General features: G+C 43.4%; 1 protein-coding gene across 1 annotated transcript; it reads right to left on the bottom strand.

The window, feature by feature from the left end:
• Positions 1-1984: 1984 nt before the first annotated feature.
• Positions 1985-15693, bottom strand: LOC111966524 (transmembrane protein 240-like). The gene is made up of 4 exons (XM_023991245.2): positions 15544-15693; positions 15083-15189; positions 6052-6260; positions 1985-2228 (listed from the first exon to the last, which is right to left on the bottom strand). The coding sequence occupies exons 1-4, from the start codon at positions 15598-15600 to the stop codon at positions 2074-2076; spliced, it is 528 nt and encodes a 175-aa protein (XP_023847013.1). The 5' UTR covers positions 15601-15693; the 3' UTR covers positions 1985-2073.
• Positions 15694-19622: the final 3929 nt, after the last annotated feature.

Raw genomic sequence — 19622 nt, 5'->3', positions numbered from 1 at the left:
GTCTCATAGACTAGATGTAACATAGTAAATCTGGGACACTCAGATTAGTATGGTTACTTAAGGCAAAAACTAAAGTAGGGTCGGTGTGGGTGTACAATGTGAATGTCTAGCGCATTGGAATCTCATCACGGACAACTTTAGCATTTTTGCAACTTTTCAACTACTTACTACTTATTAGCTACTTTGCAACTGCTTAGCATATTAGCTAACCTTAACCCTTTTAGTTTAACCTTAACCCTTTTAGTTTAACCTAACTCCTAACCTTAACCCCTAGCCTAGCTAACGTTAGCCACCTAGCCAGAATTTGCAACATACTCGTTTTGAAAATGTGTAGCATATTGTAAGTTTTGCAAATGGGTACCACATTGTACATTTTTTAACATATAATACGAATTGTAATTTGGAACATATCATACAAAATGAGTGATGGACATCCACAAATTCATACATACCATATGAAACATAACATCATACCAAATGGAGTGTCTTGGATTTACATACAGAATAACACAAAATGCTCTGAGACCAGGTTGAACCACAGAGGAAATAAAAGATACAGATTGAACATCTACTTGCAAAGTTTTTACATTCATCAACATCGAACTGATGATTTTGTAGATCATGATGTCCCTAATATCTGCATATAAAATAATTATAGGATGAGAGGATTGACCACTGACTGATTTCAAATGTAATTCATATACAAACCACAAACATGTGTAACAGTTAAATACTGTGTAACTACACTGTAATTACTGTACCTGCCTATGTAAGCACAACGTTTAAATATTAAGAATGCTTATGGGAAAGTGGTGCTGATCATTTAGCAAAATGGACAAATGTCACTATCCCTTTAATCTTATTTTTAAAAGTCCCAGACATACCAGAAGTAGCCTCTCTGAGGTTGATTGGTGTTCATGAAATCACATTTCTATTTATTGATTAATTAAACCACAATTAGGACTACTGCATGTGGATGGCATATACTAAAATATTCAGTTTCCCTGAACAGTTGATTAAAAAATAACCGCTCACAAGTACAACCTCTAGGAATTCTGTTTTTTTCAATGGTATGGCTACTGATGTTGAGGCAATGACACATTCAAACGTCAGGGGTCACTGTTGTGCTTCAATGGCACTTTTAATAAAACAGACATTTTATCTTCACAACAGCAATGTCTGGACAGAGGGAGAGAGGGACTGGGTGAGGGTTCCCACTGCTTCTAGGCTGGTTGCTTCTGATAAGTATGAAGGAATTGGATATAGCAAAGTGGGAAGTGCTATTGGACACAATATTGGGAAGACGAGGGAAGCACTGAACTGTCTCCGTCTTATCTTGGCTGGCAATTCATTTTCTACCTTCTCATAAATAATAACAGTGCAGAGAACCCTAACCACAAACGTATGCTCCCCTCCCCCTCTTATATTTACAGGTAAAATTAATACATTCATTTAATTCACTAAGTAACAAAACAAATTAATCTGTGTTTTTAGCAGACATCACACTGTTCACTTCCAGACGGCTGTCATCCTCCTCTTTCCTACGCTCCGTTTATCCTTCCATACAGTCCATCAGCTCTACTCGTAACACTTGACTCACCACACTCACGAACAAACCTACCCTGTGTTCCCACTTCCCCATATTAGAAGAATTTACAGAAGCAGCAATCTAAACTTCCCATCATAAAATCTTGAAACCCACCCCTATCCATTTACCTCCCTCCCACTTTAGAGAAATACCCTCCCCATCGAGATTTTTTTTTATAAACAATGTGCATCGTACCCTGTTCTAAAAGATCATGCCAAGTTTCAACAATGAACACAGAACATTTTTCTATACAGAAAGCACCCTTAAAAATGCTTGTTTTTCCTTCCTACCTCAATGGTGGACATAGACAAGATTTCAGTGACGACTATCTTCTGCTCGAGTTTGGATTGGTGGGTGCTGACTTGTGTCAGTAAGAAAGTCTCGGGCCAGGTGTGTTATGAACAGTCGGAGGGCAGTTTTCCAGTGTCTCTGAGGCAGCAGTTGGCCTTGGGGCAGTTTGAGGGGCTGGAGGGGGGATTCTTGTTTCAGAGGTGGCGTGGGCTGGGGTGGCCGTTGTGGTAGAGCTTCTGCTTGATGTGGACCATGTTGCCAGTGGAGTCCTCCAGCTGTCTGAGCTGGGCGCGTCGACGCAGATCTCGAAGGTTGCAGAATGAGGGGAGCCATGACCAGGAAGGGGTGTCTGGGGGGCAAGAGGAGAGAGGGAGRTTGTTAGAGGAGTGAAGAAACTAGAGAAGTGAGATACATATTCTAATCGTTTATCTCATTGTGGGGTAATAAGAGAATGGGAGTGAATTTGGTTAGGTTTATTAGATGCCAAAATGTCCTTGATGCTCCCATCAACCTAATCCTTGGTAGTACAATAGTCCAATTACAGAAACACATTTGTTGCCCACACATTCATCTGCCAAACATAGATTTTTACCCATACTGTACGTGGTACACTATATATACAAAAGTATGTGGACACCCTTTCAAATTAGTGTATTCTGCTTTTTCAGCCACACCTGCTGACAGGTGTATAAAATCGAGCACACCGCCATGCAATCTCCATAGACAAACATTGGCAGTAGAATGGCCTCAATGAAGAGCTCAGTGACTTTCAACGTGGCACCGTCATACAGTGGGATGCCACCTTTCCAACAAGTCAGTTCATCAAATTTCTGCCCTGCTAGAGCTGCATCGGTCAACTGTAAGTACTGTTATTGTSAAGTGGAAATGCGTAGGAGTAACAATGGCTCAGCTGCAAATTGGTAGGCCACACAAGTTCACAGAACTAAATCGCGTAGCGCGCGAACATTGTCTGTCCTCGGTTGCAATACTCATTACCAAGATCCAAACTGCCTCTGGAAACTTCACCATCTGGCAGTCCGATGGACGAATCTGGGTTTGGCGGATGCCAGGAGAATGCTGGGACTGTTTTTCATGGTTCGGACTAGGCCCCTCAGTTTCAGTGATAGGAAATGTTAATGCTAATGACGATTCTGCGCTTCCAACTTTGTGGCAACAGTTTAGGGAAGGCCCTTTCCTGTTTCAGCATGACAATGCACCCGTGTGAAAAGAACTTGAGTGACCTGCACAGAGCCCTGACCTCAACCCCATCAAACACCTTAGGGATGAATTGTAATGCAGACTGCAAGCCAGGCCTAATCGCCCAACATCAGTGCCCGACCTTACTAATGCTCTTGTGGATGAATGGAACCAATTCCCCGCAGCAATGTTCCAACATCTAGTGGAAAGCCTTCCCAGAAGAGTGGAGGCTGTTATGGCAGCAAAGGGGGGACCAACTCCATATTAATGCCCATGATTTTGGAATGAGATGTTCGACGAGCAGGTGTCCACATACTTTTTCTCATGTAGTATATGTACGTTTCAATTTATATATCCTGCTATACATTAATAATAGCGACTTGAAAAAATCATTTTGGATTTCTTTCCCCAAGCATATGAGTGTGAGGTAAAATTTGTGGAGGGATTTGTCCCTGTCAGGCTTAGATGGTGAGGCCCACTGAGATGGGAGAGAAACAGGAGGGAGAGCCCCAGACAGCACTAGCAAATGTCCCTGCAAAAGGTTGGGGGGGAAGGGGAGTAGCTGGAAGAAGGGAGGGAGGAGGGAGTTATTTATAACTGTGAATGGGTATGAAATCCACAAGGACTGTTCTGAAGGGTATCCAAAGGAAACGTCAGAACGAGACAGGTCCTTCTCATTTCAATAAAAGGATGGAGAGATGGAGTCAGGAGAAAAATGTAAATGGTAATGTAATGCAGAAAGTGGGGTGAGGGCAGAAATGTTAAGGTCTTTCTACGGAGGGAGGGAAGGGGGCGATGGTTTTGCCAAGTCATAATTTTCCCCTTTTGTTATCATATTTTGTTACCCTATTTTGCTAAATCAAATATCTTTCCACCGATGTCACTGGTGCCAAAGAATATGAATCAGTTATTCATGAGAAATAGACAATAAGAAAGGAATCATCCCTTTCCAAAAGGATGCTGTATAAAGAAAATGGATAGAAAATGGGGATTCAATGACTGAATGGAGAGCATATAGAGTATATAGGGTATATAGATGGAATTAGAAAAGCAAAAGGAATCGATGTGCACCTCAATGTGGTGTGTGTTTGTGTGTCTGTATGGTGTGCATGTTTCTACCTCGCCCGCCATTCCAGCTGCTCTCTTTCACTCTATTAATAGCTCCCGAGAAGAGAGAGTGTGTGTGTGTGTGTGTGTGTGTGTGTGTGTGTGTGTGTGTGTGTGTGTGTGTGTGTGTGTGATGTGTGTGTGTGTGTGTGTGTGTGTGTGTGTGTGTGTGTGTGTGTGTGTGTGTGTGTGTGTGTGTGTGTGTGTGTGGTGTGTGTGTGTGTGTGTGTGAGAGAGAGAGTGTATGTGGGGGTGGGAAGTGACAGTATCTGCACACACACCCCCCCCCTCCTTCCTTCCCTCTCCGTCAGCCTTACCTTCACTCCCCATCTCAGGGAGGCTAAACGAGTCTGACCCGCCATCAACGTCACAGCCAAACACCGGTGAAGGGGCATTCCTTCCATGCACAAGGATTCCAGCACAAAGTAAAGCCTAGAGCCACCCTTCTATACCTCGAGGGAATCATTTGAATGTATAATCTGAGTATATTTTTTATGTTGATGTTATGCACAGAATATCAAATGGGTTGATTCTGTGCTGCAAAGCTAAAGCAGTTGTTTCTTGCCTAATACTACTAGAATCACAATCTAAGACTGGAAATATATGTATGCTTCAAACTACCAAATTCTCTTTTATCATCAAGAAAAATATGACATGCATCAAAAAAATATTGCATTACTACTTTTAATTTAATATTTTCAGGAAATAAAATAATGTAATACTGTTTTTTAGTGCCCCATCTTTGTGTACTGGTTTCATATTAATCAAAGGTAATTAATTGGCCATCTCTTTCATTTACACTCACTAGACATTTTACCCCTCTATTTTCTGACCGTAACAGCAGTCATCCAGGTCACATCACCTACATTAGCATTGTCTTAAATCTAATGGATCCATGCCAGCTACAAAATATAGGCCTGTTCTGACATTGAGAGCTGCACAAGATAAAGCTTAGCTGACATAATTGGAATATTCCAACACTTATATAAGAACACTGGATAAATGATTGAATCAGGAGTAGGAGTATGGACAAGAAGTCCTCTAATATGTTCACATTGGCATAGCCTCGCCCCCAGTGAGGTCTGGCTTGCTAATCTAACATTGGCAAGACTTGAGACATTGTGTATCTTTGTGGTGTATAGACAAGTGCCCTCTGTATTACGGGTAGGGAATCTTTGTCTCAGTCAATCAGTATGTACTAAACACATCACATCTGAGGGCAGCAATATTTCCACAGCAATATTCATATTAGTTTCACTATGCCTGTACTTTACACACATAATTATTCCCCCTCAATGGAAACAAAGTAAGCTTTTTCCAATTTCCTTCACCCACTAATTACCTGCATAACGTCTTAATTCCAATCCATGACCACAACACACTGCATACAGTACTGTACATTAAATATCCTGTGAGACAATTCATTTAGCCTGGAACACACTTTTCCCTTTTTCCCCTATTAAATTATTTATTTGAAAAAACAACTGAGCCCTTATGTCCTCAAGTTCTGTAAAGTTTCCCATAACCATCACTTATAGCCAGGCGGGTTGGGCTATCCACCCACCCAAGGAAGCCTGGTTTCAATGAATGGTACGGTGGTATGTCAATTCTGGCCATTTGCACACCCATGTCTCATCCCCAAGAAAATATGTAGGAGTAACACTGATCAACCTCATATAATGTAGCAGTCAAAATATTAACACCAATACCACTTCACTCACCATCTCTCTTTTCACAGAGGTGGGAATCAACAAAACAATACTTCTCTCATCAGATTATTGAAAACATTTCTGCTCATTCTGTGTCACATTTGTCAGGCCATGTCAAACTTTTCCCAGTCAAACGGACCAAGTCTCTTGTTGACTCACCATAGTAGCGGCTGGCCCTCCATGCCCTGACAGCACAGTGCAGCACTCCGTCCAGCCACAGCAGGAGCCAGCTGATACAGAAGCCCAGCAGCAGCCCCAGCATCAGGTCCATCTCCTGCTTGGTCACGCTGTCACTGACAAAGTAGTTCTCCGACGAGTCCACAAGAGAATGGTCCCCATCGTACGGGATCACATAGTGGACATGATGCCTGGAAGAGACCACGCTGGAGGTTAGAAGGTGTTTGTGATGGAGGGAAGGACAAGATGAGATGGGGTGGTGGTGAAATTAGGGGGGTGGGTGATGAAATTGGGTAAATAGCAGGAATTCTCATTACTAATTTGGTACAAATTGGAGAATAGAAAGGCATGCTGGTGAATAGAGAATAATTAATATCTAGAAACATACTCAAACATCAGTGGAAACAGCTGCGATATGAAAATAAATGTCTCATTCCTGTTTCCAATTCCAAATAAACACCAGAGTATTATCAAAGCCTTACATAACAGCGTACCTAACGTTGCTCTCAAAGGTAGCCTACATCTCATACAATGAGAACCTGTGGTTCACAAGCAGTGATCTGACAAGCTAGCAATCGCAGGTGCCAAATTAAATTACTGTGGATGTGGCCTCAGGCCTGATCCTCAACACGGGGGCCCTTCATGGGTGCAGGGTACATGGTTAGTCCCCTCCTGTACTCCTGTTCACCCACGACTGCGTGGCCAAGCATGACTCCAACACCATCATTAAGATTGCTGACGACACAACACTGACAACGATGAGACAGCCTATATGGAGGAGGTCAGAGACCTGGCAGTGTGGTGCCAGGACAACAACCTCCCTCAACGTGAGCAAGACAAAGGAACTGATCATGGACTACAGGAAAAGGAGGGCCGAACACACCCTCATTCACATCGACGGGGCTGTAGTGGAGTGGGTCGAGAGTTTCAAGTTCCTTGGTGTCCACATCATCAACAAACTATCATGGTCCAAAAACACCAAGACAGTTTTGAAGAGGGCACAACAACGCCTTTTCCCCCTCAGGAGAGTGAAGAGATTTGGCATGGGTTCCCAGATCCTCAAAAAGTTCTACAGCTACACCATCGAGAGCATCCTGACCAGTTGCATCACAGCTTTGTATGGCAACTGCTCGGCATCTGACCGTAAGATTCTACAGAGAGTAGTGCATACGGCCAATACATCACTGGGGACAAGTTTCCTGCCATCCAGGACCTACAGTATATACTAGGCAGTGTCAGAGGAAGGCTCAAAAAATTGTCAAAGACTCCAGTCACCCAAGTCATAGACTGTTCTCTCTGCTACCGCAAGGCAAGTGGTACCGGAGCGCCTAAGTCTAGGTCCAAAAGGCTCCTCTACGTCCAAGCCATAACACTGCTGAACAATTAATCAAATGGCCACCTGGACCATTTGCATCGTCACTTGACCCCTACCTATATGTACAAATTATCTTGACTAACCTGTACCCCTCCACATTGTATCCCCTGTATATAGCCTCGTTATTGTTATTAAAAAATATATATTTAATTTTTTACTTTAGTTTATTTAGTAAATCTTTTCTTAACTTTATTTTCTTAAAACTGCATTGTTGGTTACGGGCTTATAAGTAAGCATTTCACGGTAAGGTCTACTACACCTGTTGTATTTGGTGAATGTGACAAATACAAATTGATTTCATTTAATTTGATTCCACATGCACTTAAGGTAGGCTCAGGCAGCATTCAAGCTCAGGTGGCCTCATCTGTCTATCTGTTCCATTAAATGTTTATGCTGAGAGGGTAAACATTTTACGTAAAATTAGTAGCTCTTATTTAAGAGCATTTCCATTGCAGTAAAAGACAACGTGGGCTGCGTCTCAAATGGCACCTTTTCCCTACATAGTGCACTACTTTTGACCAGAGCCTGAATGCAGCCCCTGTCACTCACTTTCCATTGGCTTAATTCAGGGTAGTCATGCACCCCCAAAATCTGACAGGCCACAAAGTAATTAAGGATGTCTGAGGGTTGATCCGGAGAGAGGCCTCCCGTCCTGTAGTTGGAGAATATTGCATTTTTAAAAGACCTGAAATAGCTTTTTCCTGCAATCTAGAGCCATCATCATTATGCTTAATTCTATGTAAAAGAAWATATATATATATTTTTTTTGCATATCTAAGCATATCTCTTGGGCTGTCTGTATCCTCCTGACTGAAATAAAATTGTGGCTAGTAGTATTACAGAGAAACAACGACAAAAAGATTATACGGTGCATTCTGAAAGTATTCAGACCCCTTGACTTTTTCCACATTTTGTTATGTTACAGCCTTATCTTAAAATAGATTAAATACATTTTCCCCCTCATTAATCTACACACAATACCCCATAATCACAAAGCGAAAACAGGTTTTTAGAATTTTTTGCAAAAATATAAGATCTCATAGTTGACAGTRCATGTCAGAGCAAAATGATGTCGAAGGAATGTCCGTACATCTCCAAGACATGATTGTGTCAAGGCACAGATGTGGAGAAGGGTACCAAAAAAATTCTGCAGCATTAAAGGGCCCCAAGAACACAGTGGCCTCCATCATTCTTAAATGGAAGAAGTTTGGAACCACCTACACTCTTCCTAGAGATGTCCGCCTGTCCAAACTTAGCAATCGCGTGAGAAGTGCCTTGGTCAGAGACATGACCAAGAACCCGTTGGTCACTCTGACAGAGCTCCAGAGTTCCTCTGTGGAGATGAGAGACCTTTCCAGAAGGACAACCATCTCTGCAACACTCCGCCAATCAGGCCTTTATGGTAGAGTGGCCAGACGGAAGCCACTCCTCAGTAAAAGGCACATGACAGCCCGCTTGGAGTTTGTCAACAAAAGGCACCTAAAGGACTCTGACCATGAGAAAGAAGATTCTCTGGTCTGATGAAACCAAGATCAAACTCTTTGGCCTGAATGCCAAGCGTCACGTCTGGAGGAAACCTGGCACTGTCCTTATGGTGAAGCATGGTGGTGGCAGCATCATGTTGTGGGATGTTTTTGAGCGGCAGGGACTGGGAGACTAGTCAGGATTGAGGCAAAGATGAACAGAGTAAAGTACAGAGAGATCCTTGACAAAAACCTGCTCCAGAGCGCTCAGGACCTCAGACTGGGGAAAAGGTTCACCTTCCAACAGGACAATAACTCTAAGCACACAGCAGGACAAGTCTCTGAATGTCATTGAGTGGCCCAGCCAGAGCCCGGAATTTAACCTGATCGAACATCTCTGGAGAGACCTGAAAATAGTTCTGCAGCAATGCTCCACATCCAACCAGAGTTTGAGAGGATCTGCAGAGAAGAATGGGGTAAACTCCACAAAAATACAGTTGTGCCAAGCTTGTAGCTTCATACCCAACAACCCTTTAATTGCTCACAAAGGTGCTTCAACAAAGTACTGGGTAAACTTTCTAAATGCACCGTGATATTTATATATATACACTGCTCAAAAAAATAAAGGGAACACTTAAACAACACAATGTAACTCCAAGTCAATCACACTTCTGTGAAATCAAACTGTCCACTTAGGAAGCAACACTGATTGACAATAAACCACATGCTGTTGTGCAAATGGAATAGACAAAAAGGTGGAAATTATAGGCAATTACAAGACACCCCCAAAAAAGAGTGATTCTGCAGGTGGTGACCACAGACCACTTCTCAGTTCCTATGCTTCCTGGCTGATGTTTGGTCACTTTTGAATGCTGGCGGTGCTCTCACTCTAGTGGTAGCATGAACGAGAGTCTACAACCCACACAAGTGCTCAGGTAGTGCAGTTCATCCAGGATGGCACATCAATGCGAGCTGTGGCAAAAAGGTTTGCTGTGTCTGTCAGCGTAGTGTCCAGAGCATGGAGGCGCTACCAGGAGACAGGCCAGTACATCAGGAGACGTGGAGGAGGCCGTAGGAGGGCAACAACTCAGCAGCAGGACCGCTACCTCCGCCTTTGTGCAAGGAGGTGCACTGCCAGAGCCCTGCAAAATGACCTCCAGCAGGCCACAAATGTGCATTGTGTCAGCATATGGTCTCACAAGGGGTCTGAGGATCTCATCTCGGTACCTAATGGCAGTCAGGCTACCTCTGGCGAGCACATGGAGGGCTGTGCGGCCCCACAAAGAAATGCCACCCCACACCATGACTGACCCATCACCAAACCGGTCATGCTGGAGGATGTTGCAGGCAGCAGAACGTTCTCCACGGCGTCTCCAGACTCTGTCACGTCTGTCACATGTGCTCATGTGCTCAGTGTGAACCTGCTTTCATCTGTGAAGAGCACAGGGCGCCAGTGGCGAATTTGCCAATCTTGGTGTTCTCTGGCAAATGCCAAACGTCCTGCACGGTGTTGGGCTGTAAGCACAACCCCCACCTGTGGACGTCGGGCCCTCATACCACCCTCATGGAGTCTGTTTATGACCGTTTGAGCAGACACATGCACATTTGTGGCCTGCTGGAGGTCATTTTGCAGGGCTCTGGCAGTGCACCTCCTTGCACAAAGGCGGAGTAGCGGTCCTGCTGCTGAGTTGTTGCCCTCCTACGGCCTCCTCCACGTCTCCTGATGTACTGGCCTGTCTCCTGGTAGCGCCTCCATGCTCTGGACACTACGCTGACAGACACAGCAAACCTTTTTGCCACAGCTCGCATTGATGTGCCATCCTGGATGAACTGCACTACCTGAGCCACTTGTGTGGGTTGTAGACTCCGTCTTCATGCTACCACTAGATGAGAGCACCGCCAGCATTCAAAAGTGACCAAAACATCAGCCAGGAAGCATAGGAACTGAGAAGTGGTCTGTGGTCACCACCTGCAGAATCACTCCTTTTTTGGGGTGTCTTGGTAATTGCCTATAATTTCCACCTTTTGTCTATTCCATTTGCACAACAGCATGTGAAATTTATTGTCAATCAGTGTTGCTTCCTAAGTGGACAGTTTGATTTCACAGAAGTGTGATTGACTTGGAGTTACATTGTGTTGTTTAAGTGTTCCCTTTATTTTTTTGAGCAGTGTATATACAGTGGGGAGAACAAGTATTTGATACACTGCCGATTTTGCAGGTTTTCCTACTTACAAAGCATGTAGAGGTCTGTAATTTGATCATAGGTACACTTCAACTGTGAGAGACAGAATCTAAAACAAAAATCCAGAAAATCACATTGTATGATTTTTAAGTAATTAATTTGCATTTTATTGCATGACATAAGTATTTGATACATCAGAAAAGCAGAACTTAATATTTGGTACAGAAACCTTTGTTTGCAATTACAGAGATCATACGTTTCCTGTAGTTCTTGACCAGGTTTGCACACACTGCAGCAGGGATTTTGGCCCACTCCTCCATACAGACCTTCTCCAGATCCTTCAGGTTTCGGGGCTGTCGCTGGGCAATACGGACTTTCAGCTCCCTCCTAAGATTTTCTATTGGGTTCAGATCTGGAGACTGGCTAGGCCACTCCAGACCTTGAGATGCTTCTTATGGAGCCACTGTTTCCACCTCCATGCTTCACGTTTGGGAGTGGTGTTCTTGGGGTTGTACTAATCCTTCTCTTCTTCCAAACACGGCGAGTGGAGTTTAGACCAAAAAGCTCTATTTTTGTCTCATCAGACCACATGACCTTCTCCCATTCCTCCTCTGGATCATGCAGATGGTCATTGGCAAACTTCAGACGGGCCTGGACATGCGCTGGCTTGAGCAGGGGACCTTGCGTGCGCTGCAGGATTTTAATCCATGACGGCGTAGTGTGTTACTAATGGTTTCTTTGAGACGTGGTCCCAGCTCTCTTCAGGTCATTGACCAGGTCCTGCCGTGTAGTTCTGGGCTGATCCCTCACCTTCCTCATGATCATTGATGCCCCACGAGGTGAGATCTTGCATGGAGCCCCAGACCGAGGGTGATTGACCGTCATCTTGAACTTCTTCCATTTTCTAATAATTGCGCCAACACGTTGTTGCCTTCTCCCAAGCTGCTTGCCTATTGTCCTGTAGCCCATCCCAGCCTTGTGCAGGTCTACAATTTTATCCCTGATGTCCTTACACAGCTCTCTGGTCTTGGCCATTGTGGAGAGGTTGGAGTCTGTTTGATTGAGTGTGTGGACAGGTGTCTTTTATACAGGTAACGAGTTCAAACAGGTGCAGTTAATACAGGTAATGAGTGAGGAGAACAGGAGGGCTTCTTAAAGAAAAACGAACAGGTCTGTGAGAGCCTGAATTCTTACTGGTTGGTAGGTGATCAAATACTTATGTCATGCAATAAAATGCAAATTAATACTTAAAAATCATACAATTGATTTTTCTGGATTTTTGTTTTAGATTTTCCGTCTCTCACAGTTGAAGTGTACCTATGATAAAAATTACAGACCTCTACATGCTTTGTAAGTAGGAAAACCTGAAAAATCGGCAGTGTATCAAATACTTGTTCTCCCCACTGTATATACACTGAACAAAAATATAAACGCAACATGCAACAATTTCAACGATTTTAATGAGTTATAGTTCATATAAGTAAATCAGTCAAATGAAATAAATTCATTATGCCCGAATCTATGGATTTCACATGACTGGGCAGGGGTGCAGCCATAGGCCCACCCACTTGGCAGCCAGGCCCATCCACTGGGGAGCCAGGCCAAGCCAATCAGAATGAGTTTTTCACTACAAAGGGGCTTTATTACAGACAGAAATACTCCTCAGTTTCATCAGCTGTCTGGATGGCTGGTCTCAGACGATGCCCCAGGTGAAGAAGCCGGACGTGGAGGTCCTGGGCTGCTGTGGTTACAAGTGGTCTGCGGTTGTGAGGCCGGTTGAAAGAACTGACAAATTCTCTAAAATGATGTTGGAGGTGGCTTATAGTAGAGAAATTAACATAATTGTATCTGGCAACAGCTCTGGTGGACATTCCTGCAGTCAGCATGCCAATTGCACACTCCCTCAAAAGTTGAGACATCTGTGGCATTGTGTTGTGTGACAAAATTGAACATTTTAGTGTGGCCTTTTATTGTCCCCAGCACAAGGTGCACCTGTGTAATAATCATGCTGTTTGAATCAGCTTCTTGATATGCCCCCTGGCAGGTGGATCGTCCTGTGCGGCTCAATTGGCATGGCACTTGAAATGCCAGGGTTGTGTGTTTGATTCCCACAGGGGACCAGTATGAATGAAAATGTATGTACTCACTACTATAAGTCACTCTGGATAAGAGCGTCTGCTAAATGACAGGCAAAGGAGAAATGCTCACTAACAGGGATGTAAACAACTGTGTTCATCAGTTCACCTACTCTGCGTCTCACAAAGACACGGAGGTTGGAACCAAATACTGTAAAAAAATGTATAGGACAAATCTTAGGGGTCAAGTACCCCTGTGCCCCCTATGGGAATGACGCCTCTGGCTTAATTAAAGACAATGACAACCAGACGTGTGTTGGAAACAAAAGTGCAATTGTTGGGGTCTAGTTTAGGACTAGATGTACTGTATGTACCCGGGTACAGATGGGTAACAAGCACAAGTATGAAAATATATAATTAATTAAAAGCTAAGAATATTATATGCATTGCACATTGAATATTGAGTAGCAGAGGATTTATCAATATTTAAAAACGACTTAAAATAAACCACACAAAAAACATTGCAATGATAAACGGCATAAATTATGTTACTAGACATAATTGGCATACATTTTTTACAAATGTGTCTCTACAATTCTTCTAAAGGCATATATAGGCCTAATATAGCATTACTATGAGAATTTCTTGAAATTAGAGGGAGTGAGAGAGGCCCTTCTCCAAATTTTGGCCAATATTATTTTATGATGACAATCCTGATCTTAGTGACACTTCATGACCCATATCTCAGGTTGTTGAACTGTAGGCAGTCAAAAGAACAGTATTCATACAGGGCCAAGACATGCTACAATGTGACTATGCAGTGATATCACATCAGTGGGGCAACTCAGAACAGATTTTCCTGTCCTCAGTGAATGTATTAGATCGAAGCAAGTTAGGAATTCATTTGACTAAGATTCTGCACTGACCAAGAATAACCCAGCACTTACAAAATGTTGCAATATGTATGTGTTCGGACTCAGGCCTCAACTTGCCTTTATCCAGGGCTTAATATCCTAATGAAGTCGATAGGTGTGTATCTATTGGATCAGAGGGCTCTTATTTTAAAAGCTGGCACAACACTGTTGCCATACCCTTGGGCAAGCTACAGCACTTAACAAAAATAAAATAAAATAAAACTTCCAAGACCAAGGGCCCAATTTCGGTTTACAGTTCCTGTATGTGAGTCAGTCATGTAAAACCTGTACCAATCTCATTTGCATTATTTAATGTTTTAAAACACAATAATTCAAGTAGTAAGGAGCCTAGACCACCAATCGAGAACATATGAGGCTACATATAACTTGTATAGGCCTAATCACAACAGTAATAGAAAACCTGGTCTAATTATCATTAAACTAGGCCTAGTTGTTTTATGTTTCATTCCATTTTCAGCCTTCATAATACGGGTTATAAGTAATAGATCAATGTATATATAGGCGCATTCTCACAACTGGTTCAATATAGGTATAGGCTAGCCCTAATGTCCTCTCTCCAACAACATTTCCTCATATCTAAATATAAAAAATTATTCCTTAGCTCATTCCTCATAATTCATAACATATTTATGGCTCACGTATGCAGTAAAAGGCAAATAACTGAATAAATCTTAAAACACCGTCACAAGCTAGGCATCGCAAAAATAAGGCTATCCTTCGGTTAGACACACGCATACTCGAATAAAACCATAGTCGACATCAGGTACATTTTCAAGAGATTAGGCCTATGCATGGAGCATGTTTGGAGGCTTATTAAAACGAACAGTTCAGCAGGAGAAATCATTCGAGAGGCCTATTGAGCGAGTATGAGCCTATGATTAGACGGGTAACATAGCAGCTATCTTCACTCTATAGGCTACGCTTTCATTTCAGATGTTTGTATACATCCAAACGAATCACTGTATGATATTGTTTTTTTTACCTTCCACAGTTGCAATGACAGACGCGGTCTTCCCCTCGTAGATGCGGTAAGATGTAGTTGTGAAAGCGATCCAGTAGTGCGTTCATGTCCATTAAACAGGCTATCGCCTGCAAATAACCATTCGAGTCAACTCACATGACAAGCACCATTTCCAACACAGCACCGTTATATGACCTGGCATTAGGCTACAGTCCATAAGAGAAATCGAAAATTACATTTCGAAACCCACTTTGCAACCCTCGTTCTAAAATGTTCTTTAGATTGTTTATTTATGATAGCCAAGGTATGTATGTAGGCTACTTTCTCAAGTCATCATTATTTTCAGTGATATCAAATGTGATCTGTAGGCTATTTGTAATAGCTATAGCTACATTATTAGTCTATAGACTACATACGTAAAATAAATGCTGTAGGCGTTTAACACACACGATGGGGGGCACAATAAAAAGCAAATATCTTACCATTACAACTGAAGCGCCAAGAATCATAAAAATCATGGTGGTTGTGATCATATGCATCAAAACTTCCAAACTCGCCGCCGTTCTCTAGCCTTCTCTACCTGTCCCGGGATGAGACGGTCATTGAGGCGCCCTTACTGCACCGGACTCTCCGTCCCTCCAAACTTGCCAGATTAGAGCGCAATTAACCGGTGCAGGGGGGTTGAGCTGGCCCGGTCTCCTGCTGTCCCCCTTTTGACACACGCACTCACGGTCTTCACAGTCTATGCTACTCCCCATCCAGTAATGCGTCGATTTGATGGCGCGGACCGGGTCGTGGATGCGTTTGCGTTCGGTGCCGCGTTTGCTGCCCCGGGAACGGCGAAAAGAGGGTGCTGGTGGAGAGGGTGTCCTAGCCTGATTACTAATGCAATTATGTTATTTTCACGGCAGCCTACGTACCGATCTCATTTTAAAAAATCGCAGCAAACAGGAGAACGGGTTAGCCGGTTGTCTCACGGGGATGTCCCTGGTTATTGCCCTTCCTCCAAGACAGCACTTCATTAGTTATTATAAATAATATCCTCCTCCATCGATGGTAGCATTTAATTACTCCATTCAGATTTGTTCAATAATTGCGGTTGCGCTTTTTAGGCTACATCAGTCGTTGTCTTCTTACATGTAAATAGCTTGATAACATCGATGTCAAGCAGAATCGAGATGAAGATCCAGTCGGAACCGGAACAACCCTACCCTCAGCCCAGTAAAGATCAGGCAACGGCAGCTGCATCAACGCCCGGGGCCAGACACGCATGATTATCCCACCTCGTCTTAGCCATCGAGTCAGGAGCATCCACCATCCCTTTTCGTGTGTGTGTATGTGAAAGAGACAGAGAGAGAGAGACAGCGCGCTGGGGGGGGGGGGGGGGGGGTCTGTGTCCCGATTGCATTTCTCTGTGAAACACTCAGTGACATTCAAGCAAATCATTCCTAGAATATGCGCGATGGTTTAACATATATATTTCACCCGCTTTACTGATCACCCCCTCGTCATACCAGTCTCTCGCTCTCTAGTCTCTCGACGTTGCAGTTCATTTTCGGATTTTGTACCATTTCGCTTCGCTGAATTCCTTATTGCGGCCAACTTCTCATTGGCTGGCACTGTTTGATACAAGATTGCACTTTATGCGCTTTTTGTATCAGCCTTTAAAAAGCGACCGCTTTGTATTTATTTACCCGCACTACAACGGGTAAATAAATGAAGGTTGGGTTTTGATTGGTGATGTCCATTTGCCCACGAAGGGGGTAAACGACTGCGGTCATTGCTCTCTATCCAATATCACAGACAGTGAGACAGACCTACCCAGTAGCTCCGACTGTTTACATAAGACAACACGTCGCACATTTTTTTACTTGAGAAATACTGCACCTAACACCTTAGTTAGATGTGAAACTGAACAACTAAAACATACTTGGCAAAAAAGTCGAAATTAATTACAGATTTCTTGAATTATCTTTGATTAATTTCGGAGATTTTGTGGGAATGAAATAGGCTTCGACGTCTATAGTGACTCAAGGGGGAAAACATCATTAACCAAACCCGGAATCGGTCAGGATACACACCTCCAAGACTTGAATCTCGTTTTTCTAATGAGCAACATAAAAACACGTGCCAATCGGCATGTTCTGTGGATCTTCAAGGCAAAACCGCGAACGTCTAGCAACACAAAGATTGCATGTTTGAATCTCATCTCAAACCATGTTTACATCAACAGTTTAAAGTCGAGTAAAGTCATACCATATAAAAATAAAAAACAGCTGTGATGGAATGTATTTTCGGTGAAATTTTATAAATGCCGATTTATAATTTGTTCTTTTGACATGGTGGGATCTTTTTGTGTTGGTAAAATTAATTATACAACAAATGGTGGTGGAAACACCTTTATGCATAAATACTGATATAATAACAATCAAAAGTATTGGAAAAACTTGTCAATAATCAACTGACTGGCTTTCTTGATGTCTATAGTATTCTCTCAGGTATGCAATCTGGTTTCGCTCAGGTTATGGATGTGTCACTGCAACCTTAAAGGTCCTCAATGATGTCACCATTGCCCTTGATTCTAAGCAATATTGTGCTGCTATTTTTATTGACTTGGCCAAAGCTTTTGATACGGTAGATCATTCCATTCTTGTGGGCTGGCGAAGGAGTATTAGTGTCTCTGAGGGGTCTTTGGCCTGGTTTGCTAACTACCTCTCTCAAAGAGTGCAGTGTATAAAGTCAGAAAATCTGCTGTCTCGGCCACTGCCTGTCACCAAGGGAGTACCCCAAGGCTCAATTCTAGGCCCCACACTCTCAACAACATAGCTCAGGCAGTAGGAAGCTCTCTCATCCATTTAAATGCAGATGATACAGTCTTATACTCAGCTGGCCCCTCCTTGGATTTTGTGTTAAATGATCTACAACAAAGCTTTCTTAGTGTCCAAAAAACTTTCTCTACCCTCTACCCTTAACAGCAGAGATAGCCTGCAGAGTTCTGTTATACTATCCAGGTATGTGCCCAAACAATTCGAGCTTCTGCTTTTAAAAATCCACCTTTCCAGATACAAGACTCTCACCGTTGCCGCTTATTATAGACCCCCCTCGGCCCCCAGTTGTGCCCTGGACACCATATGTGAATTGATCACCCCCCATCTACCTTCGGAGTTCGTACTGTTARGCGACCTAAACTGGGAAATGCTTAACACCCCGGCCGTCTTACAATCTAAGCTAGATGCCCTCAATCTCACACAAATAATCAAGGAACCTACCAGGTACAACCATAAATCCGTAACCATGGGCACCCTCTTAGATATCATCCTGACCAACTTGCCCTCTAAATACACCTCTGCTGTCTTCAACCAGGATCTCAGCGATCACTACCTCATTGCCTGCGTGCGTACTGGGTCCGCGGTCAAACGACCACCCCTCATCACTGTCAAACGCTCCCTAAAACACTTCAGTGAGCAGGCCTTTCTAATTGCCCTGGCCCGGGTATCCTGGAAGGATATTGACCTCATCCCGTCAGTAGAGGATGCCTGGTTGCTCTACAAAAGGGCTTTCCTCTCCATCTTAAATAAGCATGCCACATTAAAAAAATGTAGAATTAAGAACAGATATAACAGACTTGACTGGCGTTGACAAACACAAAAACATCCTGTGGCATTCTGAATTAGCATCGAATAGCCCCCGTAATATGGAACTTTTCAGGGAAGTCAAGAACCAATATACTCAGTCAGTTAGGAAAGCTGAGGCTAGCTTTTTCAAACAGAAAGTTCCTTCCTGGAGCACTAATTCCAAACAGTTTTGGGACACTGAAGAGGGGGAGACATTCTAGACCCAAACTGTTATAGACCTATATCCATCCTGCCCTGCCTTTCTAAAATCTTCGAAAGCCAAGTTAACAAACAGATCACCGACCATTTCGAATCCCACCGTACCTTCACCACTATGCAATCTGGATTCCGAGCTGGTCATGGGTGCACCTCAGCCACGCTCAAGGTCCTAAACGATATCATAACCGCCATCGATCAAAGACAGTACTGTGCAGCCGTCTTCATCGACCTGGCCAAGGCTTTCGACTCTGTCAATCACCGCATTCTTATTGGTAGACTCAATAGCCTTGTCTTTGCAAATGACGCCTGGTTGTCCGGACCTCTGGCAGTCTCTATGGGGGTGCCACAGGGTTCAATTCTCGGGCCGACTCTTTTCTCTGTATATATCAATGATGTTGCTCTTGCTGCTGGTGATTCTCTGATCCACCTCTACGCAGACGACACCATTCTGTGTACATCTGGCCCTTCTTTGGACACTGTGCTAACAAACCTCCAAACAAGCTTCAACACCATACAACACTCCTTCCGTGGCCTCCAACTACTTTTAAATGCTAGTAAAACTAAGTGCATGCTCTTCAACTGATTGCTGCCCGCACCCTCCCGCCCAACTAGCATCACTACTCTGGACGGTTCTGACCTAGAATATGTGGACAACTACAAATACCTAAGTGTCTGGTTAGACTGTAAACTCTCCTTCCAGACTCACATTAAGCATCTCCAATCCAAAA

The sequence above is a fragment of the Salvelinus sp. IW2-2015 genome, linkage group LG7 (genome assembly GCF_002910315.2).
Source record: "Salvelinus sp. IW2-2015 linkage group LG7, ASM291031v2, whole genome shotgun sequence".
Taxonomy (NCBI): domain Eukaryota; kingdom Metazoa; phylum Chordata; class Actinopteri; order Salmoniformes; family Salmonidae; genus Salvelinus; species Salvelinus sp. IW2-2015.
Note: the sequence above shows the minus strand (reverse complement) of the source record. Positions and strands in the feature narration are given on the sequence as shown.